At 48.0% G+C, this 24,526-nt stretch overlaps 2 protein-coding genes across 2 annotated transcripts in view; one reads left to right on the top strand and one right to left on the bottom strand.

Moving 5' to 3' along the window:
- PRAG1 (PEAK1 related, kinase-activating pseudokinase 1) overlaps positions 1–24,200 on the top strand; it is a 32,370-nt gene extending 8,170 nt beyond the window's left edge. The window contains exons 4-6 of the mRNA XM_065837938.2: positions 7,958–8,115; positions 11,658–12,385; positions 16,016–24,200. Coding sequence (XP_065694010.2) covers positions 7,958–8,115; positions 11,658–12,385; positions 16,016–17,053 — 1,924 coding nt within the window. The 3' untranslated portion in view covers positions 17,054–24,200. The remainder of the gene's footprint in view (positions 1–7,957; positions 8,116–11,657; positions 12,386–16,015) is intronic.
- Positions 20,111–22,263, bottom strand: MBOAT4 (membrane bound ghrelin O-acyltransferase MBOAT4). Its single transcript, XM_065836222.2, is given in 3 exon segments — positions 20,111–21,089; positions 21,376–21,591; positions 22,145–22,263. Coding segments are annotated over 3 exon segments (1,314 nt in total).
- Positions 24,201–24,526: the final 326 nt, after the last annotated feature.

The following is a 24,526-nucleotide window of genomic DNA, read 5'->3' as shown; positions in this document are numbered from 1 at the left end:
CGCTCTCCTGAAGTCAAGTTTGCAGGCAGGGTGACAGCAGGGCCTACAAAACAAATGTGAATGAGGGAGAGCTGTCCATTTGGGAAGGAAGTAGCTCTGCTTAAGCAATTAAGAAAACAGGCTTCAGATACTTTGTGCGCATTCAGTATCTGCAGCTGTGTGTATCCAAAAAAAAAAAAAGGAAAGAATTATAAAATGGAGAAATAAAAATGTATTTCCTTGCCATGCAACTAATGGATTATATTCTCTGATCATAGTGGGGTTGGATACTTTCACATTCTGCGAGTGTCCTGGATTCACTTTATTGTGTGCACCAGTTTTGTTACTTGGAACTGTGCATTGCACAACAGATGTGACTCCAGCTCCTTGATTTAAAAGTTGAAAGAAGAAGGGATGGGTGTTCAGAGGAGAACTTGCTCTTGGGCTCCATAGTTGAGTTTATGTGTAGGTATCAGTGACCTTCAGGCTGAGACTGCGGTTGAGTTAGACCATCCTTTGTTTTGTTCTCACATTGAATTTTCAGCGTTTTTAGGGCTGGCTAGCCCCAGGAACTAGTGTTTTAAATTGATCAAGAGGTGAAAAAAGTTCGTTTTGAGAGGGAAGGGAGGCCCTAGTTCTTAATGCCGAGCTCCCTGCTATGATGCTACATGATTGCTGCTGACAGTGGAAAGAAAAGATCCACAAGCAAGTGAGCACACAAATGAGTTTCATTGCCTTTAAAATCAACGAGAATGCTAAGATGTGCTTTAGCTTTGACCCCATGACCTTTCTTTCATGGCTGCTGCTACTTGGTGTCTCCTGTTAGCCTGTGGCTTTGGATTGTATTTGCCAATATTTGGCAAATGATACTGTTGAGCAATGATCATTTAAGAAACACCAAGCTGCCTGCTGAAAGTCCTCCAGAACCTCATTCCTTCCCCCTGCAGAGGAGAGGTCACTGGGCAGGCCAGAAGAGTGGTGGCACTCAAACTCAGCAATATATATCCCAGCAGCATTTTCTACTTGAAGTGTTAGGATCTCTTTCTGCTTATGAAGGAGCAGCCATGCAGAGCCCTTTGTCTGTCTTGGGCTTTCCTGGCAGGGCTTGGAGTCTCCTTTGTGTCTTTGTGAGGGCTGGGAGTCAAGGTGGGGGGCTCCTTGATGTGTCAGGGTGTCTCCTTGGCTGGATTACTTGGATCAGCTTTGCTCCAAGGCAGGAGCATGCCCTGCTCTTGCCCTGCATGTGGAGTTACACTCAGGGATGTGGAGCATATTCTGGTTTCATGCTCTTGGTGTGAGCAGGATGTGCCCGCTGTACCAGTCGCTTCTGAGTCATCCTGAAAGCATCTGTGTGCTAGAGAAGCCTGAGTGAAAGAGGGCAGGGAAAACTGAGGTCAGGGAACAAGCAGCATCTGGGACTGGGAGCTCTGGCAGAGCCATAAACTCTACCAGCTGGTTGACTAAGGTAGGTGCTGGCATTGCTTTTACCTCTGTGACTGTAGGCCATGTGTTGTGCTACATGTATTTATCTCCTAAAAAGCCTCAATGCCTCCAGCTAAGCCTTGGGGCACCTTAACTCAAAGAGCGTGGCCCACCCTCTGGCTACCAAACCCCTGCACAGCCGGCCTGAGAAGCCATTTGATCAGATGGCAGGTTTTGCAAGCCATGCAAACTCAGCTGGCTGCTTTGTTTGTTTGCTTTGAGGGTGCTCTCGTTTTTGTCTCAAGCATGACTTCTCTGAGCGTGTCAATGCAGGAACCAGGGTGTTGTTACCTCGCATGGCGGTGGGAGGGATGACTTTGTGCACAACTGGTTAAAACCACCATAGCGGGATTGTGTTACTCTGGCCAGTCATTGCTTGCAGCTTTGGGTCATGACATGACTCTTACCTGGTGCTGGAGGAATATCTCCTCCAGTCTTCCTGAGCTGCAGCCAAATGCCTGAAGAAGGGAGGAGGTCTTGCACACAAAGATGACTCTAAGACACTTCTACACTCTTCTAGGCCTGGGCAGTCTGTGGGCATGTGTTTGTCTGTAATGGAACAAACACCACCAATACTTCTGTTACACCTACGTAGTCCCTCGCAGAGACAGACCTCATCAGCCCAAGATGTTCTCTGGGAGCACAGCTGCAAAGGCTCATTTGATGGATGGATGGAGGTGAAAGCAGCATAGATCTGGTTATGGCACAGTCTTGGGGGCTGGGGCTTAGCAAATCAGGGTTCACTTCAGCTTCAGGAAAGGTGTGTAACCATCTTTTTTCCTTCTAGATCTTAAGCTATAGCAAGATACTTGATTTCATGTTGGAAAATTAATCCTGCCTGTTTGACCTTCATAATTAATTCCTTATTTTAAAGAAAACTTGCATGTGTGTTCGAACTAGTTTCAAAGCAGAGAAAGAAGGGTCTGTACATTTTGTTCACCTTGCTTCTAATATTTAAAAGAAATAAAGTTTTTAGGGGGTAAATTCCTGCTATGCACTGAAGAAACTCTGGTTTGCAGTAAGCTGTCTCTTATGATGGTGGAAGGAGCAATTTTAGTGAGTTTTGAAAGTTGGCACAAGAAGAGGAAAATAATTAATTTGTACCTATGTAAAGCTATGCTGGGTATCTTGTGACTGTTCCATCATACAATCTTATTTTCCTTCTTCTTTGAAAGATTATAGATATTTAAGATATGCGCAGTCTGAAACAAAATGGAAAACGAGTTAAATTACAAGAGGAAAGAGATTGGGAAGGGAAGATGGTGGCTGGTATTCTTCTAGAAGCCAGGAAGGTAGTTGGCTGTGGAAAGGGCTCACCAGGGTTCCCCTGCATTTGTATGTGCAATGATGACTTAAAGGTTCTTTGGTGTGAAATGCTCCTGTGTGGCCTTCAATTTCCTGACAGGAGGGTTGAATCTTTACTGAAATTTATGTCTCTCTTACGCAGAGGGTCATGCTAAAAGATCCTAATGGTTCTTCTTAGCCTGCAAAACCTTGACAGTTAATTTGTTCCATGTGCCTCTTAAAGAAAGGAAGCAGTGATGCTGTTTTGCATCTTGAGCTGGTTTTATGATAATTAATGACACCTTCAAAAGGTAGCACGATAGATAGCTTCTGAGATTTGCTGAATGCACTCGTGTGGGTAACAAAGGTGTTTAGCATGGCATATCTTGACACCTGCCATCTCTGGAAACAGCCAAGCCCAGTGAGCTTGAGATGTGCCACATAGCATGTTATGGTGCTGCTGCTGCTGCCTGTTGCCAGAGGGAACAGAAAACAAGTGTTACAAAAAAAAATGACTATGTTGGGAATTTGATCACCAGGAAAGGAGCCAGGTTTGCTCCTCGCTGGGCAGGTGATGCTGGCTGGTGGGACTGCTGTGTGTTTCTTGCCCAGAACTGCTCTGAGATGGAGCAGTGCTGCAACTAGAACAGAATATTCCCCTTTTCTTACCATTTCTGAGGCACTCATTTCTCTTTGGACCTTGGTGTCAGGGTGTACCTTGGTGACAAAAGCAGACTGGCTATATGGAGCCACTGTGGCAATTACAAATGCAAGTCGATATCATGCGGGTCCCAAATTTTGATCCTTTTCTCCATGACTGATAGCAGGGACTTGGGATATCACCCCTAGGATCCCTTGGACTCCAGGCATGCCTTTGGCTTGAATTCCCTGCCTGAGATTTGGCACGTGCATCTGGCTACATTCCAAAAGTGTAAGGGGCAGGGAGGCTGACTGGGGGGAAGGCCACTCAGATGCAAGAGCTGCGAGGCTCACACTTGCCCCTTTCCAGTGGTCATCATGCATGCATGCAGGGACTTGCTGTGTTTAGTCTAGGATAAGCCAGATTTATTATTCTTTAAGAAAAATAAGTTAAATAATAATAAATAATCCCCCCCAAAAAAAAGCTCCAGATGGAATCCATTTAAATCCATAATTGATAATTAAATAAGTAAATAAAGCAAATAATGGAGGGTGTGAATCAAACAGGAGAGAGAATTGCACTCCAGGATAGGGAGGTAATGCACCTTTTGGATTCCCCCTGTGTTTTTTGTTTGAAACTAATCAGAAATTTCTCATGCTGCTTTTGCCAGTGGATCATTTTTAAAAGGTTTTGTTTTATCAGCCAATCTTTTAGGAGACATTGTTTCTTTTAAAATGAAAGCCATTTGCTTTTCTATCTTACCACTTGAAAAAGCACAGAGTTGGAAATTGAAATGTGCACCCAGGGGAAGATGTTGGAAGAAACAGCAGTGGAGGGAGGAGGAAGATATAATTATTCATGTTTCATGATAGACAAGAATATGGTACAACGGAACTTCCTCTTGTGAAATAATTATGCCCAGCCATGTGTTGTGTTTGATGCTGTAATGTAGTCTGGCTCTTCTCTCTGCCATATGCTAGTTCCAGTATTTTATTTTTAGAGGGGGTGTCCTGTTGCTGTTATCACCAGCCTTCTCCTAGCATGTGGTTTGTCTGTATTCTCTGCTCTCCTCTGCTTCCTTCCCCAGTTGCATGATTTATAAAGCTCATCATCTCCATCATCTGTCTAAGCCCTGTCACCTGTGCTGTGAGGAAGCCAACCCCTCCTGCTGGCACAGCAAGGCTGGGAAACCCCTGTGATGGGGCTGCAGAGTGAGTGCTCCTTGTGATGGGGCCTCTGCTACTGACAACAGGCTGCATGCATGATGACCACTGGAAAGGGGCAAGTGTGAGCCTCGCAGCTCTTGCATCTGAGTGGCCTTCCCCCCAGTCAGCCTCCCTGCCCCTTACACTTTTGGAATGTAGCCAGATGCACGTGCCAAATCTCAGGCAGGGAATTCAAGCCAAAGGCATGCCTGGAGTCCAAGGGATCCTAGGGGTGATATCCCAAGGCACACACATCTCCTGTGGTGAGGGAAGTGATGCTTTGGTGCTTGTCTCCACTCTCTCTGAGAAGTGCAAAGTGCTCAGCCAGTGATGCTGGAGTCCCACAGCAGTGACAGGTGGGACACTGAACTGTTAAGAAATGCGAAATTAAAAACAAGTCTACCATTCAAATATGAGTCAAGGGCAAGACAAAGAATGCCCTGGCTGGAAATGCAATGTGGGGCATTTGCAATGTTACAGAACTGCAAACTAGGGTTGCTGTTGTTTGTTGGTTGTGTGGGGTTTTTTTGGTGTGTGTGGTTTGTTTTTTTTTTTTTTAAATTGTGTGTGTTTGCTTGTTTGTTTGTTTTAATACAAGACTACTGTTTTCAACTTTGACTTGTCTTAGGCAGGACTGTGGGAATTGTGCAGCGAGCCAGCTGGATGAAGTTGTTTAGGGTGGGAAAGAGGGGGAATAGTCAACAGGAAGGGTAGCTTGAATATGTCAGTGTGTTGCACAGAGAGTGTTGAGTGATTGCAGTGTATTTAAAGTTGCCCAAATAATTTGCAGAGCTGTAAATCCCATCTTTTTAGGTTATTAGATTGGAAGGCTGACTTTTGTGACCTGTTCTTTAGGCACTGGCACATGGGGAGCTTCTGGTGCTGCTCTTGAAGTTGCCATTTACATTTAAGGTGCTGAGCACAGATTTTTGAAATAGGGGAGAATTAACCACTGCTACATCTCTCTGAAGGGGAGTGAAGCCTGCAGATGCTAGCCAGCCAGTCGGGGGGCAATTCCAGTGATTTTTTTCAGGTTTAAAATGGGTTGATGCTCTTTATTTCCAATATCCTTTGGTGACAATGGGGAGATGGAGAACAGTGACCCGTGTCTTTCCAGTCACACGTGGTGGAAGGAACACCAGCAAACCTGAGGGAGTTCAGGTCAACTGTAAATCAGGATTCCCACAGGCTGTTGCAGCAATTGAGTCATTCAGCTCTTGGGGTGGAATTTTACTGAAATGGGGGAGTTTGGCCCTAGCAAATGTTTTCAGTAATTCTTTGGTATAGTGGGTGCTATTTTAATCTGTGCAGGCTGCAGCCTGGGCTTCAAGCAGCTCATAGGAAAAGAGAGAGATGTAAAGCAGAGAGGGTGATGTAAAGCGGAGGTATTTCCAGGCGGCATTAGCTGGCCCGGCTGTAACATCTGAAACAAGAGCAGGATGTCGTTTAAGCAGCAAACAATTTCTATTTCGGTGTGCCTATTCAGGAACTGCATTTTACATAAGTCACGGCGGTACGGGGAGAGAGGAAACGGGGCTCTCTGTACATCTGACTTCACTGTGCCGCTGAGCTCGGCAGCCACGGCAGCCGGCTGGGTTCTGGCAGACTCGGTGTTACACCCAGGTTGCTTGGAGGAATAGGTGTGTCTGCATGGGGTGGACCTTGGACCTCGCCGAGCAAAGTCCCATCTCCCTCTGAGTGCGGGAATGGTAAGGCAGCTCTGCGGATTTGTGTTTAAGCGATGGGAAGGAAACTGAAATGCACCGACTTTTCTTGGGGGTGGGGGAGGCAGGGGAGGAATGTGTTAGAAAACCTCTCATCTGTGCAAATTGAGCCAGCTCTCTTGCAAAATCTTTTCTTATGGATTCAAACGCTTCCTTGACTCTTGCCAGGTCAGGCAGCACACTGGCATGGGTGTGCATCCGTGTCTCCTTTTCCCCTCAAACTACTAAACGTTAAGTGTCTGAGAAAGTTGTAGGATAAAGATATATCTCTATCATTTAAAAAAAAAGAAAAGAAGAAGAGAAAAAGTAATTCAGTCCAGTTGGTTACTTTCGAGAGCCTTAATCATAACAGAGCTAAAAGCCTCAAAGTGTCTCTCACACTCTATTTTTTAACTGTGACTTGTGCGGTGAAGTTTTGTCAGTCGTCTCCAAGAGGGTTGTCGTGGTGAATTCATCACTAGTGCAAGACCAGTGTCTCTGCTGAGCTATACCTGACGTGGTTTTTAGAGCTGTATTTTCATCAGCCCCTGAGTATTTTTAGACTGAGGCTGCTGAGGCAAATGAGGAAGTCTGGCAGAAGTTTCTTCCGGGCTTCTCATACACTCTGCTCTCCATGTGGTGGTGTGGACACAAGAGTAAGTGCTTTGTCTGGATGGGGAACTAAACATTTCTCAGTCTTCAAATAAAAATTGCTCGTGGCTTCTGCTGTGCTTGAGGGTTTTGGAAGAGGAGGGATCCTGTGTGCATGAACAGGGTGCCACGAGAAAACGGTTGTGCACGTCTTTTGTTTGTCTTTCTCAGCAGCCATTCAGTCATCTGATTAGGAAACACTGGATACCTTCCGGCAAGATAGCTGGTGGAAGTCCTTTTTCTGTTTTACAAGTCTGCCACTAATGTTTTCACATTCCTAATCAACAGCACGTTGAATTTTGTCAGCAGATTGGCAGTTTTACTTTAAAAATATTTACAAATAACCTTCATTTGCTGGTCAATAGAGAGTCTGAATGGTACCAAACCTGGGAGTGTTTGCACTCTGATGTGTTGCCTGATTTCAACAGTTTCTGCTGTTTTCCAAGGAGGAAAAAATGAAGAAAATGCAGGGGAAATTACTTATCTTAGTAAAAAGTCCTGCTTACCTACAACTGATCACTTAAACTGTGACCTGACAGGTTGTAAGCCCAGTTTACGGTTTTATTAATTTATTTATTTAGATGGAAGCGGCATGGAAAACTGTAGGTCTTATATTAAAAGTTGCATGGTAAGCCCTGAGTTTGGGAGACACTTGTTTTCTGCAGAGGCAGAAGTTGCCAGTTGTTACTGTGATGCACTGAGGAGACAACAGCTGCTAGGGACAGACTCATCTCCCACTTATGCCTCCACCATGAAGGAACTGGATTCTGACACCCAGCCTCAGCCTGCCATTCTGTAAAATGGGAGGAGTGATGCTACTCTCTTCCCTCGAGAACTTCACTGAAGGCAAACAGTGGTGGGTCCCCACTTCCCAGTGGTGGCATGATAAAGGGCTGCACAGTGTCTGGGTGTGCAGGGATCAAGCCAAGGCTGCTCTCAGCTTGAATCTCCATGCATAAGTGCACACAAGGTATCTTTTCCCATCTGTCTCTTGACTCTTTCTCTCTCTCTAGGCATGCTCTGAAGATGAACCCGAATAACGCTGAGCTGGAGAGGGTCAGCAACAGCTCTGCCGAGAGCCTCAGCCCATCTTTCAGGACCGTCCACGTCAGCTTCACAGCTGGTTCCAGTGACAGCCTCGACTCGGACACGCAGACCGGCAGTGATGGCCGTAAGTGACCGTCAGGTGTGGGAGAGGTAGTGTTGGACCTGAGGTAGTAGAGGTAGTGTTGGACCTAACTCCTGAGGAAGGAGTTACCTCTATCCTGAGTCCCATTGCTGGGGAAGCATCTTCAGAGCAGGGATCACGAGAATCCCATCACCTAGTTCCCCCAGCAACCCTTCGTCTTTCTACTTTTCCTATCATTCTGCTTCTTGATGCACTTAAGAAGAATATCACAGTCAGGCCAACATCATGGGCTTTTTCCTCTTTAATTTGGCAAATGCCAAAATCATTAATTGTGTGGCTCTCCTCTTGTCTGGATAAAACGTCCATCATAAAGCAATTGTACTTATCCTGCTTGTGCCTCATGCATTGCACGAGGTCACAAGTAGCCCTGCCACAGAAAGTCCTCCACAGATTTGAGGATTACCAGAAAGACTCTTCTGCTAGAGGTGTTCTCTCCCTCTCATTGTGTTCCCAGTTATTTCTTGAAGAGAAAAAAAGTCTGCCTGCACTCGTTTAACTGAGCTTAAAAAATACTTACTATGAAGTCACTTCTCTCATCAGTGCGTAACTTAGACATGCGCTAACATGTTCAACAGCTCAGAAAGTATTTCCTTTGCAAAAGCAACCTTCATGTAGTGGAAGTTCTGTCTTTCCAAGAGCAACAACGTTCAGCAATAAAATTAAGAGCCAGAGCTCTGGAAACTCCATTTTTCCACCACTAACTTGGAATCTGAGAGTGACACCATGCCAGGAAATTGTAGAGGGGGAAAAAAACCTCACATATCTTGCAACTTTACTTGCTGGGCACAGAAGCAATTTGCTGTTGAAATGACATGGGACAAGAGGATTGCCTCTGCTAACAGTAGCAACTGTTTCAGCCCATCTCAGGAAAGCTGAGTTTTTAGATGAATAACCCAAATGCAATTTCTCTTGCTGATGCAAGCAAGAAGCTATGCAGTCAATCACTGAGTGGCGTGAGCTCACATTAATTGGCTATGCTGTCAGATGTTAAAATATGAAGGAGAGGAAGCTTTTAAGCCCTTGACACGCAGAAGGGCTCTATGCTGAAGGTGCAGAGAACCATTAAGCAAGTTGTGAAAGGGTTTCATTTGTTAACTTGTGCTTGGGGCAGAGCCCAGCAGCACGTAAAAGAAAAGGTAAGAGCAGTTTGGCACATGTGGGCTAGGCGTGCAGACTGGTTGCCAAAGCTTCCAGTGCTGACGTTTGTTCTGTAAGACTCTGTCTGTCAAGTAAATCTTGCCTCTTGAAACAGGGATTCAGCTGCGTGTCCTGGCAGAGGTGCCTCTGTTAAGTTGCATTTGGGCTGCATGCTGAAAAATTTGGCTGTATCCTCTGTCAAAGCCCCTTGGACAGGAGCAGCGAGAGATGCCGCACTGAACCATCCCTGCCTGTGGCTTTTGACAGTGTTTTAACAGACGAGATCTTTCCTGTGGACCAGGCAGGTTATGATGCAGATGTCTGGGTTTTTGCTAAAGCTTGGGTCATCTCTTGTTGAGCCATGGTTTCCATGGTTAGTTAACTATGCAGCTGGGGAGCAGCTGAAACTGGAGAGCAGTCAGTTGCTCAGTGACTGGGTGTCCAATGTGAATAGACACCTGGGGCAAGGGTCCAACAGGAGTCAGATAGCTCAGCACCCCAGAACTAGGGCAAAAAGAAATGTGCCGATTCACAACATTTCTTACAGAGCTGTTTCTGAGGATGTTATCAGAGATGGGGTGAGAAAACTGCCTTGAATGGAAAGTTCATCTTCAGTAGGAGCCAAAATCAGTGCTGTTCATTCCTGGGGTGTCTCTCAACACTGTTGCTTGGGATGGGGTGTATTACAACAGGAGCGTACAGGCAGCCTTGGCAGGGGAGGTGACTAATGAAAATTGATGTCATGCCACCAAACTCTGGTGGGGAGAGATAGGGACAGATTGTGTTGGTATCCACTCTGGTAGCTGAGAACCAGGGGACCTGCCCCACCTCATGTGGTCTCAGGTGGTGAGCAGCTAACAGGGATTGCTGCTCTGGCACAGCTGGTATGGCTGTGAACCACATGTGACGCTGCACAGACACGCCAGGACAGGCTGGGAGCTCGGGGATTCTAGCCCCTGCACTTGGAGATTGTACATGAAAGCTGGTGAGTCACTTGGGCTGTGATTTGTGACTGAGACAAGCGCCTGCTGCAGGGTGATATCAAACTGCCCCAGGGCATTCCTGCAGGGCAAGCAGAAAGCCACTGTGAGGAAGTGCCTTCTGGCAGCTGAACCTTCTCACTGACAGCCTTGTGAGAAGGAGGGGTGACATGCTACCACTCCAAAGCTTTGGAAGCTGGGTTCAAAGAAAGCAATAGATTCTGCTGTCCATTGGGCTTGCTTGGAGCAGAAACCCCACCATGCACCTTTCAAGGCCTACGCTTGCATGCTAGGTGTTAGCAGAGCTCGAGTTTATCAGGAGTCCAGCCTGTCCTTCAAGCAATGTAGAATATTCTCTGAAATAATTGTCTCTTCTTTTAATTTTCCCTGCAGACCTCTCCACTCCACATTCATTCTGTTTCCATGACCTGAAATTATTGCTCTTTATTTCAATGTCAATTTTCTTTTTTTTTCCCCCCCCTCTTCCCCTTCTTCCATGACATGCAATTCGATTACCTGTCTGCAGTCTGGCCTGGGTAGGAAAACAGCTGCTACAGCTGCCTGAAATTAGCCAGCTATCCAAATCTTCTGAGCAAAGAGCTCTGTCAATAAGCTGTGGGACAGGCAGTGGTTTCTGGGGAGGCCAGATTTTTTTCAGGAGGATGGAAATTGCCGAAATCCCAGGCCTTGGCCCATGATCCTTACCCAGTGTGATGCAGAGAGACAAGTTCAGTACACCTCTTAGGCTACTCTGGTCACACTCGAGCTGGGGCTATGTAGTGAGTCATTCCTTATCACCCATGCTGGGTGGCAGTTCCCAGGGGAAACGGGCTTTGTTTAAGAGACTGTCCTCATATCCCTGAGTGCTTCGTTCTTACCTCTTAGTGCATGACACCACAGCTTAAATATTTACCCGCTACTAGCTTTTTACTACTGTGTATGCAGTTTGTAGGGGAGTGGTTTTGTGGGGAGCATTTCTCTAGAAGTCAGGTTGCAGCCTGCTTTGCAAACCTGCTGTATTAAACTGGATTAAATCCCTAATCACTTCAGTGAAGGTTTGCAGAGATGAGGACTGTGCGATTGGTTTCAATGTAACCTGGCTTGCTGCTCTTTTCCTTGGAAGTTGGCTTGTCAGGGTGGCAGGGACACAGAATCATAGAATAGTTTGGGTTGGAAGTGACCTTTAAAGGTCATCTAGTTCAATCTCTCTGCAACAAGCAGGGACATCTCCAACTAGATCAAGTTGCTCAGAGCCCCATCTAGCCTGGTCTTGAATGTTTCTAGGGAGGGGGCATCTACCACCTTTCTGGGCAACCTGTGCCAGTATTTTACCACATGGAGGAGTACCTGCACTCTCAGGCTGCAAGGGCCACTCATGGCATCTTCTTGTGTGTCACTGTCTCCCAGGGCACTCATCTGAGCCGAATCACTCGCCCCCTCCAGCTGAAAGCCAAATGTTTCCCCCTGTCCCTTTCCTTCCTGCCTCCGATGAGGATGGTCCCACCTCTGCCCCCAGCTGTCCACCCCCTCTGCCCCAGAAGAAGACAGTCAGCAGAACTGTGTCCTCCCCAGACGGCTTTTTTGGGGGACAGGCATCTCCAGGTGCTGCCAGTCCCAGGCTGAATGTCAGCCACTCAGAAAGCAATGTCTGCCGCCAAGAGGAGCCTCCCTTCAGCCACCCAGCCAGCCTGAGGGGCCACCCTGGAGCTTTTTCCTCCTCTGAGTCCCTGGAGAAGAGTTGCAAAGGAAACAGCTACTGGGGCTCAGCCACTGGTAAGAGCACAAGGGCTTGTGTTCCTAGCAGAAACCTCCAGTCTCTTTCAAACTCGCAGCTCAGCGTGTCCAGCCAGGTGTCATCAGGCTCCAGCCTCCAGCTCCACAACCTCCTGAGTAATATTGACAGCAAGGAGGGGGTATACACCAAGCTGGGGGCCCTCTATGCTGAGTCCTTGCGCCGCCTGGTTGCCAAATGTGAGGACTGCTTCATGCGGGAACAGAAGAACGAGCTGCGCTTCAGCGAGAACAACTGGTCACTCTTCAAGCTGGCGTGCAACAAGCCCTGCTGTGATTCGGGGGATGCAATATATTACTGTGCCACCTGCTCCAAGGACCCTTCTACCACCTATGCTGTGAAGGTAAGCCCATGCCCAGGAGGTACCCAGGCTTCTCATAGAAACATAGAATTGTTTGGGTTGGAAGGGACCTTCGAAGCTCATCTAGTCCAACCCCTCTGCAATAAGCAGGGACATCTTCAACCAGATCAGGTTGCTCAGATCCCCATCCAGCCTGGCCTTGAATGTTTCCAGGAATGGAGCATCTACCGCCTCTTTGGGCAACCTGAACCTTATCTCCATCTTCCAGTTGAGAGGAAGAGGCAAAGAACTGCAAGGTCCAAGGCTGTGTGGGGTTCTGTAGGTGAGCTGGGACTGAACCTTTGAGCCTCTTTCTTCCCCTTTCTGGTGTATGGGTTTGAATGAGAGAGTGGGAAGCAGAGTTAATGGTACACCTTTCAGAAGCACCATCAGCACACAATGGCCTGTTTTCTCTGCTTGTCTTTCTCACAGGTGAAGTTTGGCAAGCAAAAGCCCTTCCAAAATTGCCATTTTTCCACTACCCCTTGTAAAGGTTAATTTAGAGAAGTAGTTTCTGTTGTAACAAATGCCAGTCAGATGCTTATTGCTGCAGACTCATAGGGTCTGCAACCCAACCAGTTTATCTCTAAAAAGTCTTTGTGCAAATACTGTGTTGTAAACTTGAAGGCATTTGCCTCTGATGACACAAGCTGATGAAAGGCTCTTCAAAAGACAGCGTTTTTGCCTCTGCCTGCCTTCTAAGTGTAAGAGCTGACCCAGAAACCATGTGAGTGCCTATATGGTCTTGAAACCACAGGTGTTGTCGAGATATTGCAGGTCTCGATTAAACAATGTGAGGCTGACCTATACATACTGTTAAGGTCAGGTCTGGAATTTTTTCCTGTAATTCTATGGAATCCATGTTTGAAATGGAAACTTGAGGTGCAATAGTTCAGCTCTTTGAAACCTGGGTAAGCAAGCTTATCCAATCCATTTCACGCACATCCCATGGATTTGGGATTCTTCACCCATGTTACTACTCGAATACAGAGCCTCTGATTTCTTTTCTGACTTAACCCTAGGGCATCTCATTGCTGCTTACTCTTCAGCTTGTTTTCAAAATCTGAAGTAATTCCCAAAAGAACACTGTCAGAGGTGCATTAAGCAAGAAAAAAATAATCTTTGCTGAATAGTTTCCACCATTATGAACCCCAAGGGGATGCTTAGTTACGTGGCAGCTTTAAAGCCAGTTGGTATTCTAAAGGAAGAACAGCCAACCCAACAGGGGGGCTGTAAATAACCAGAATGGAGTTAGATGGGATCTTCTACCAATACCCTTAGTCCAGCACTCAGACCAGCAGCTTCTCTTGCCTTTTATACCTAAATAAGTCTTAACTTTCCTCAGGAAACCCAAGAACTTCGTGCTGACCTGCTATGCTTCTTTTTAATCTGTGGTTCCCAGTGACATGCACACACCTTTGCTCTTGCCTGCCATGTTAGGTGGGGTTCAGAGGCTCACCTCTATGGCTGAGGTGTGTGAATTCTTGCCCAGGCACAAACAGCAATTTCAGTTGCTTAACGGGACTACCTTTGTGTCCCTGCATGTGATGTGGTCTTACTCTGTGCCCTTGGTGTGCTGCAGAGCACCTTAACAAAGCCAAAAACACTCTGACAGGGCCATACTCTGCGCCGGCGTAAAGTGAAGTCATATAGATGTTTACACATGTGCACACGTACACCTCCTGCAGTGTTCCTGCGTGCCATCTCCCTTTTGGTAGCCAAAATAGAGAATCATTAAGCTTTACAACTGTCTGACTCTTAGCTCTGCCTCCTGGCTTCTGGTACAGATTTTCTGACATGAAAGAGATTATGGAGTTGTAGTTACAATTAGACTTGGAGAGCTCTAAATGGGCACACAATATGACTTGAGCCAAGTAGCCTGCTAAGCAGCAGGAGCCAGGGTTTGGGCTGTGCATAGGCAGACACGGATATGGATAAAACAGTTAGAATGAGCCAGGGTTACATGAAATAGCTTTAGAGGAATTAAGCCAAGATATGCTCCATGCCTTGGCTTCTTTCTCCGCTCAAAGATGCGTGACTAAGTCAGGTCCAGGCTCCTACTTGGAGCTTGCTGCACGGAGGATGCCTCTGGTGCAGCCAAAGTCACGAGGAATGGCTGGCCAGGAAAGATCTCCCCATCTTTGGTTGCAGTTATTCTTCCAGAGACTCCTCTCTCTTTCAGGAGTTTCTCCACTTTTTCTAAGCCTTACACATCTTTGCTATGTGGGGAGGAACAAGCAGACTTGTTCAGTAGAGGGTTGGAGAGTCTCTGCCACCTTTGGGGACCTTCTGTGTCTTCCTGCAGCCCGCTGTGCTAATGTGCAGTCTGCCTAGCTCTCCAAAGCTTGTCTTTCCACAAAATAAGCATGTGGCCATGGCAGAGTGTTTTTGTTTAGAACAGAAAGGACAATAAGAATGTGAAATGCCCCATCTCCACAGTATGATCTCATCTGAGTGAATTACCTGCAAATGCCTAGATTCAGACCCTTGCTAGAGGAATACAAAAGCAGCCCACTTCTCCAACTCCTCTCTATTCTTGCATTTACTTTAACTTGGAGGCAAAATTGATTTCTTGTCTGATTTTGCACGCATGCTGTGACTGGCAGTGGCACGCTTGAGGGTTTGAAACCTTTTATGCTGAGTTTCAGCTTGTTGCTGATTCCTGTGGGTGAGATATAAATACATCACTAAATAAAAGAAAAAAAAAAAGTATAATAGAAATGCCAGAAGGCCCCTTAAGCTAATGGATACTCCTATAATAAACCTGGGTTTGGGTTTGTTTAGTCTTTAATGCAGTCATAAAGCTAAAATACAGAACAAAATGAAATAAAAGTCATGTGGGTTTAAGAGAGGTCAGATTATAAAATGCTTTTCCCCCTCAAGTTTGCTGCCCTCTCACTGATTTGTAAGCCTGTTGTCAGCTCCTACTTTCTCTCTGGTATTTTTTCGCTGTGCTGATGAGTACATTAGCCATTGGTCAGGGATTTGAGAGTAGTTGCTGAAACAACAAAGCCAAGTTGTTGAGGAGGATGTGAAAGTGGCTCCAGGGCTTAGGACCAGAGAAGGGCTAAGTGAGAACAAAGTGCTGGCAGTCTCTGTCCACCCCTTGCTCCAGACAGGCCCACCCTCACAGCCATGTCATGTCGCAAGGAGCCTCATCCAGGCAAGTGTTAACCATCTCCAGAGATGGCGGCAGCACATCTTCTGCCACTGTCACTACTTTTCCCTCTGCAAAATGTCCCCTGGGTTGCAGGGGGGAATCTCAATGATGTCTATGATGTAAAAGCTGTGTCGCTTCTGTTGGCAATGAAACAAAATCTCTGGAAGTTACTCGTGGGAGGGCTACCTTCCTCCTCCCCTCCTGCAAATACTGGGCCTTCCCTGGCAAAGGAAGCATGCCCAGAGATGCAACCCAGGCATCTGGTTGCTAAGGTTGGGTTGTTGCAGTGAGAAAATGATCCTCAAACCAGGAGATACTTTAAAGTACTAAAGAGACCAATGTGCACCCTGCTTCTTCTGATGTCTCCCTTAGCATCTGCAAATCTCAGCTTAGGAACCTACCTCCAAACTTCTGGTCTCTGCCCTGTCTCTGTCACTGACTGATGAGACTTTTCCTTTGGTCTCTCCTCACAGATTTGTAAAACCCAAGAGTCCAAGGTGGCTGCTTCATACTGCAGCCCTGCAGTGCCAGTCCACTTCAACATTCAGCAGGACTGTGGGCATTTTGTGGCCTCTGTCCCCTCCAGCATGCTGCTGGCGCCAGACGTGGGGAAAAGCATGCCTGGGGATGGCCTCCATCCCTCCCGCACTGCTAGCGAGCATGACTGCGTGGTGGTCATTACCCGGGAGGTGCCAAGCCAGACCACTGCTGACTTTGTGAGGGACTCCGTGATGTTGCACCAAGCCAAGCCTGAGCTGTATGAGCGCCGTGTTTGCTTCTTGCTCCTCCAGCTCTGCAATGGCCTGGAGCATCTCAAAGAGCATGGTATCATCCATCGTGACCTGTGTCTGGAGAACCTCCTGCTTGTCCCCTGCAAGCCGCCCATGAGCTGTGTGAAAGCCAAAGATGACAAACACTTACCCCGCCTCATCATCAGCAATTTTTTGAAGGCCAAACAGAAGCCAGGAACTGGAGACTCCAAACTGAAGAAGAGTCAAGCCCGACTGGCCCCGGAGATTGTGTCGGCTTCTCAGTACAAGAAGTTTGACGAGTTTCAGACTGGTATTCTCATCTATGAGCTGCTGCACCAGCCCAACCCCTTCGAGGAGAAGGTGCACCTCAGGGGACAGGAGTACAGCCCTGAGGACCTCCCTGCTCTGCCCACCCTGTCCATCTACTCCCGGGGGCTCCAGCAGCTGGCTCACCTGCTACTGGAAGCAGATCCCATCAAGCGTGTGCGGATCACTGAGGCCAAGCGGATGCTGCAGTGTCTGCTTTGGGGTCCCCGAAAAGACCTCATTGAGCAGCCCCTCGGCCAGGAGGAAGCCCTGCGCCAGGTGCTGCAGAACTGGGTGGACATGAAGCGTGCCCTGCTCATGATGAAGTTTGCTGAGAGGGCTGTGGACATGGAGCGGAGCATTGAACTGGAGGACTGGCTGTGCTGCCAGTACTTGGCGTCTGCTGAGCCCGCCTCCCTGTTGCACACACTGAAATTGCTGCAGCTGCTCTGACCTTGGCTGCATCTCGGAGGCAGCTGAGGGCTCCTGGTGGTTGAATGTACTCAGCCCCTTTACACGCGAGAGGCTTGAATCTCATGTTCAGCTCCTGCCCCGCACTCCCTCCAGAATGCACAAGACGCATTTAGTACTCAGCACTGTTAATTTGGGAGCAGGCAAAACCGGGAACCTACCCCAATTTGGGGGATTTTTTTTTTTTTTTTAATTTGGTATGGTAAGTCTATGGACTAATAAACAACCGCCTGCGTGTGTGCATGTTTCTAATGAACACAATGTACTTAAGTTAATTTCTGTGCCTGTGGGACAGCCCTTTGATCCCTACCCCTCCTAAAGCATCAGAATTTCTATGCCAAGGAGCACCACTGCTTTCCAGAGTGGGCAGTGGGGACGAACGGTTGGCTGCTTCTCCTGGGAAGCAGAAGCAATCCACATAATGTTCCTTTGCAAGGGAGAACCAGGAAGGGATTTCAAATTCACATCTTTTGTGAGTTTTGGCATCCATTTTGTTTCTCACTTTAAAACAAAAAAATCCTGCTTGTTTCTGCGTATCGGCTGTATTTTCCGCTGAAGGCAACTCTATCGGCTGCCTATTACCTTAGTTAGATACTAATATAGCATGGCTTTCCTGTCTAGTGGTGTAGTTGTGCAGGCTGTTGATTGTGAAAGGGTGAGAGAGAGCCCATGAGGCTGATGCTGCATGCTGGGAATTACCCCTTGTAAAGTTAATGAAATGGAAAATCCCCAATTCGCCTCCAAGCCCTTGGGGGAAAAGTCAGGGCCAGATGCTTTGCTTTCTCCATCCCTCCAGCTCCCTCCCTTCACCTGGTAATTCACCTGTCCCTGTGTCTAGCATTTATTTAACCTCTTTATTGAAAGATGAGCTGGCGGGTAAAAGGTTGGGGCCACTTGCCTGTGATCTGGGAGGGTCTTACTGCTGTTGGTGTTTGAATTGGAAATGAATACGGCTGGGTGCACTGCAAACATGCTTTTCCAATAGATGCGATGTAAGAGCAGCACAATGGAAGAGGAAGAAGCTGGCCCGACTCTCTCCAGCCCCTTTCCCTCCATCCAGACATATAGCAGCCATCCAGCTTGGTAGAGAGGCTGTGCTGCTGCACAGAAAACCTGATTTTCCAAAAGGTTGTGGGCTGTTTTTACTCTCTTTCACCCCAACAGAAGGTGAAGATGAGCTGCCCTGCTCCTAGCACCAGTTCTGCAGCTATGGGAGAAGTGGTAGGTTTGGGACACATAGAGAAAGCCCAGCATCAGCTTAGCTGAAACAGGAGGTCACTAGCTGAGCTACCCACTTCCAGCCCAAAATGGGGTGAAATTTGTGAGTGCTTTCCTCCAGCCTTGATTCACTTCCAGATCCAGCCTGCTCTCTTGGGGGAATATTAATTCCTCAGGTTTTTTTGACACTTCATACACTTTCTGTGAACCTTTTCCAGGCTTCTCACCTGAATTTTTTTTTTGTTTGTTTGTTTATCTGTTTGGCTATGGTTGCTGCTGATGGGAGGGGATGGTTCCTTGGCCGGGCACCCATTTGCAATGAATTTCCCCTGATTGCCTTAGGGAGGAGGCCATGCATGTCCCTGCCTGCTGAAAGAATGTGGGATGGCTCCAACTGTGGCCGTCAGGGATTTTTTTTATACACTGGCTTTCTTGCATCTGACTCTGGGGTCCACTTCCCTCCAGCACAGGGGGCAGGAGCCTTCTGGCTCTGCAGGACAGCACTGAAGGAGACAGGGCATGGCCAAATCTGTGCTGGTAATGAGGACATAATATGTGGGGCAAGTGGCTTGCAAAGCTTGGGTACTCAGCAGGACTCAAGAAGTGGCTGAACATCCAACCAGCCCACATAAACCAAGGTTGGATACATTTTCCATGCTGAGGTTTCAGCTTAGTGACAAAAACTGATCAAGGTATTGACAAATGGCCTGCGTGATGTGGGATGTTAACATGATCAAAATACTTTCCCTTGAGTTTGGGTACTTGAGACTAATTCTGGTGTTGGTCCTGGTGCCCTGCAGCAGCATGTCCAGCAGACCAGAGGACAACAATAGTCTTGTAGCATTTTCAGCTATGTTATTTTGAGATGTGGTGGTTGGCTTCTTGCTCTCATATTAACAGAAACTCTTAGCTCCATGCTTTCCTGATACTTTCCCCTCTGGTAGCTCATGCTTCTTCTCCAGCCTAAACAGACCTAGGATTTTGGGTTCCAGGCAAATGCATGGACTTGAGGGTTTCTGTTGTGTAGCTCTTGTGGTGAAAGCGACATCTAAGTCTTGGTTGAATGCTATAGCTGGATTTGAGGACTTCGCTGGCTTGCTCCCTCTTGTCTGTGCTGACCTCAGCACACCATGGGCAGCAGCCCCCATTTTCCTAGCAGGTGTCCTTGCCCCTGTGCCCAGGATCTTCTGCAAGAATGGTGGAGGGATGGATTATCCTCTTCCCACGTGGCAGAGGACACAGCTGATCCTGCACTCTGGTGGCCAAGCATGTCACCCACTCAGGGAGAGTGGGGATTGTAGGAGATGTCTAATTGGGAACATAGCTTGGGGTCTACATGCCACAGGGACGGTATTGAGGAGCAATTGCTACAGGAGCACCACACATCTTGATATTACTGCTGGGTGGGAAAAGGGGTGTTTCTTGTCTTGTGATGGCTCTAGACGCTCTGTCAGCCCCTTTCCCTGTGCCTAGGCTCCCAGTGGTCCACGTGCACAAGAAGCATGGCAAGGCAGCTGTCTGCCAGTGCCTGTTATCCCTGTGGAGGACAGAATCCTAGGAGCTGGGCATGGTTGCTGACCAGTGCATTTGTAGCACAGATGAGTTTGGCGGAGAGTTTGTGTGCTTCCTAGATACAGTCAAGACCCAAACCACCCAGACAAACTGGGCAAGCAGTGCTGTTAGAAGCCCTTTTGCTCCATGGTCTGGTGACATCTCCCTGTTTCAGTGCATCAGCTGAAGCTGGGCAATATCCTAAGAGTAAAAGCCAACCTGGTTCTCCAGAGATGCTGTAATACGAGATTTCTTGGCCAACAGCACTTCTCACCCTGTGTACTCATGCATGCAGGGATGCGCCCTACCAGCCGCACAGGTTAGCCCAGGACAGGCTCAATTCTGCTTTGGCTTCTCGGCACGCAGCAGCAGCAGCAGTGTGAGACCATAGCAGAGGGGAAGGATACTGCTGCAGGAAGTCCAGAGCAGGTAGAGCATGGAGAAACTCTCAGTCTCCACAGCCACCAGGATGTAGGCAACAATGAGCTGTGTGAAGACCCAGGTTGTGCCACAGTACAGGAGCTTCACACCATGGGTGGTGGCCCGGGCGCTGAGGAAGGGATGGATGCGGTAGTCAGCCTCCACCATGACAGCCCAGCACAGGAAACCAAAGACCTGCCCAGGGCGGAGACCGTGCCACCAAGCAGAGAAGGCAAAGGTGGCTAGGAGTGGCTGGATAGGGCAGCGCTGGAAGACGAGTCTCCTCAGCCAGCGGGACGTGCTCCTGTTCCAGGTTCGAGTGAAGACGGCCAGGCGGTGGGTTGTCTCCAGTGTCCACAGGTCATGGAAGGAAAGGTCTCCCTGGCCCGTCTCTGGCCCAAAGCCTGCCACCTTGAGCAGGGCCTCGTCCAGCACCCAGTGAAGATAGTAGGCCAGCCGGAGGGGCAGGGCCTGTGCCCAGACATGGGGCAGGCAGCCCCAGCCGTCACAGCCCTGCCTGCCCCCCAGGCCCCTGACCAGCCCCACACGCAGCCCCTGCAGCGCCAGTGCACCCAGGCACCGCTGCCCAGCTGCCCTCAGTGGGATGGGGAGAGTGCCGCAGGACTCAGCCTGGGCCTGAAACCTGCTGAAGGAGCAGAGAGGCCCCCCCAGGAGGGCTGGGAAGAAGAGCAGGTAGCTGCAGAGGGGCAGCACCTGCTGCAGAAGCCCCTGTCCCTGCTGGAGTGACACAAGCCCGTCGTGGATGTCTAGGGCCAGAGATGTTGCCTTCTGGGTCAGCAGCATGATGGCAGAGAGGGTGACAGCTGGCCTGGAAGGAGAGAGCACCCAAGAGCTGCCGAGAGTCCGTGGAAGGGAACATAAAGGCACAGGGCAAGGCCTTATGCAGGGGATGTGACGTCCCATGTCCCAAGCATGCTGCCATGCCCACAGTATCACCCACAAAAATGGATGTAGCCAGAGCCAGAGGGCAGAGTGATGGCTGTGGACCAGTGAGCCAGTTTGGCCTGGGGGGACCTCCACCCTCTCAAAATGACCAGGAGGACCCCCAGCCCGCCAAGGGGAGGAACGGGAAGGAGGTAGAGCTGGGGTGTTACCTGGCATCCTGCACGTTCAACTCCTGGCTGCTCAGAGCCAAGTGGCAGAATGTCTGCCAGGACATCTGTAAGGTGAAGACCCAGGTGTGGGCATTAGCTGCGCTGACAAAGAGGAGGATGAGCACGGAACCAGCAGCAGGGATGAGGAGCAATACAGTGTAACTGCCCATAGCTGTGCCAGCAAGGAGACATCCTCCAGTGAGGAGGAATATGTACCTAGAAGAGACCAGATGTCCTTTGGCTGTCTTTTGGAGAAAATGGGGCTTGAAATTTCTGCCAGGGTGTTGATAGTGGGGCTTAGTCTGGGTCCTGCAGCCTCTGCAGTCCCGCTATAGTCTGTCTCTTGGCCTCTCATGGAGCTGGGAGATCACCAGGGCCATCGTGGCTGCAAGCAGGAATGGGGGCCACATCTGGAGCAGACATTGCCTGCCCTGCTTGACCCCCATCCTAGTCACACCAGAGAGAGTCCCCATTCCCTGCCCTGCTCCCCTTGCCCGTGTGCTTATCCTGGTACACCCCTAAACCCATCTCTTGCAACACTGGAGTGTCTGGCCTGGCTGTTTTGTCCTTAATGACCTGTATCTGGCTCCACTGCAGAGAGAGGGGAACTGGGGACAGCTCACATCCAAGCCATATAAACATTCTTACCTGAGTCAGCGGGGACTCACTACCACACATCCCGCTGCACTTCTGGTCAGGAGAGCCCCCCCAAAAGTACTCACAGGCATGACTTGCCTTCAGCACAGCAGCAGGGGTGACAACCACGTACCGGGCAGTCAGAGAGAGGTGCCCTGAAGCACAGAGGTAGTGGAAGACAGTGGCGAAGGGGAACGCTGCCAGCTGGTACGGGGCTGCAGGGAGAAGGACGAGCAGGTCTGTCCAGTGCATCGAGCACCTTGCTTCAGCTGCCTGTGATGCCTGGAGAAAGCACTGAGCCAAGGGCTGCTCTGGCTCCTCTTTATACATGGCAGGACCTCAAAATACAGAGCAGAGCCAAGGAAACTGAGGTATCTGCTGGAAGAGGACCATGTTTTTTATTTGTCAGTGCTGACTCTTTAAAGCACCTCTGTCTCAAGGTTTGTGTGTATATGGAAAAAGTTTGGGTTGATTATTTGCTCTGCCAGATGCCTGGGCCATTACCCTGTAATTCAACAGCAAGAGTGAGTTGCCAAGATAAGAGCCTCTTTGAGCTGCCCTGTGTGCTGTGCTGGGATGCACTTCAGAGCAAATCTCCAGGTACTCCCAGAGGCTTTGTCCTTTCTCTCCGTTTCCTCTCATCTCCAACCTACACAGAAAGCTGTGGCTTTTTCCCAGCTCACTTGTTACGGGGAAGTGGTGGGGACATCACAACATTTATACCGCTACCCACAGAAATAAAAGGACGGCTTCTGCCACTTCTCAGTGCTGAGGGAGGGTGAGACCCTCAACCTCACTACTCAGACCAAGCTACAGGGCCTTTTCATTTATCAGAGGTAAAAGAACTCCTCTATTCTCTCCATATAACTTATCTTCAAGAAAATAAGGAAATGCAAAAATAATAATGACTCACATAGTTGTTTTTGTAGAAATTAGTTGTTGCAGTTAAACTGTGCATTCATTCAAAAATATGCCATATGAGAAAGCAGAAAATGCACTTTTGGGCCATACTTGAAAGGCGATTCTCTAGGGTGACATGAAACCAGTTGCTATTGCTCTCACAATAACACCAGCAGTATTTCATGTTAAACAGACAAAAAAGCCCAAAAAATCAGTCTATAGGACTTGACTCTTCTTTGTGAGCTACAGCTAAGAAAACCAGACATTCGTATGGAAAGGTCATGGACTTTTTTTTTAAACTCAGTTGGTATCTGCTTTGTTTTAGGCATATGAACAGTGTGAATACAAAGAGGAATACCAGGAATTTCCTTCTAGAAGAAAACAACTGACATATTGGAGGGGTAGAAGAAACAAGGTTTTCCCCTTCAAAATATTTAGGTTAGTCTGGTTTTCAATAAAACAAGCAAAATTGATGCCTAAAGTTCCAGAAAGAACTGTGCTTATTAAGATATTAAATTTTGATTTTAAATAATATATCAAGTCTGACTTTCATGAATGTTTCTGCTCTTCACTGAGCTTTCCAAGGTATTGTATTAGAGCAAATGCTGCAGAGAAACCAGTTGTGTTTTGCTGTATTTGTGCAGGGTATATTTTAAAAGCAAGTGATAGCACTGGAGAGAAGCTTTTTCCATGTCAATTTTGGCATGTGTGGCATGAATTCACAGGACTCATTCTGCCAGATCTATGGAGCCCAGTATTGACTTTGCTGAGTAAATAATTTTGAAGGCCTTTGCCATGCCCACTCAAGCAGTTCCCTGCTATGGTTCTTCAGAAATGCCATTGCTTTTCAAGAAGCAGAAACAATTTGCACAGTAGCACTAGAAACGTTAACACACTGCTCATGCCTCTCATTTTATACTATCAGATGCCGGGTGGTGGATGTGTGATGATCTTAGAGTGAGCATGTGAACCATAGCGAAGCACGTGAGAGAGAGCTTTATTGTCTTCATACCCATGGACTAAGCAGGCAACAGCCCGGTTCCTGGCTAAGGAATTAATTGTTTGGTAATACAGCAGGTGAGAAGAGCAGGCTGACCCTTGTCAGACCAAACAGTGGTCATGAAATTCGAGCAGGTATGACTCAGATACCAGCTTTGGGCTAATATCCAGGAAGTCTATAGTTGCTCTCTTGATGGAATATAGTGCTGTTTTGGGAACGGTTTTGGTTGCCTGTTGTAATGTAGCCTACACTGATCTGCTGCAGGACACACTGCAAAGTGAAAGATGTACATTGGTACCAAAGAAAAGAAAAGTTATTTTAAAGAAAAAGTCAGACTGACATGGTTTGGTTTTTTTAATCCAGAGAAAAGTAAGTGGGAAGGGAGACCATTAAATAGGGTTCATTAAATAGGGCCCGGACTGAGCTCCTGTCTCAGACTTTCTCTGTGACCTTAGGATGGCCGCTGTTAGTGAATAGCTACGCCTTAGTTTAACTCCCATCCACAAAACAGGGATGACAGTTTCTGTCTCCCTGTGGTGTTATAAGACAGAATCAACCAGGCAAAGGGGAGATGCCAGGAGCAACCCAGACTTTCCAGCACACTTAGTAGCTCCA

Source organism: Patagioenas fasciata, chromosome 4, assembly GCF_037038585.1.
Source record: "Patagioenas fasciata isolate bPatFas1 chromosome 4, bPatFas1.hap1, whole genome shotgun sequence".
In the NCBI taxonomy this organism is placed as follows: Eukaryota; Metazoa; Chordata; class Aves; order Columbiformes; family Columbidae; genus Patagioenas; species Patagioenas fasciata.
The sequence above is the reverse complement of the archived record's forward strand: the minus strand, read 5'-3'. Positions and strand labels throughout refer to the sequence as shown.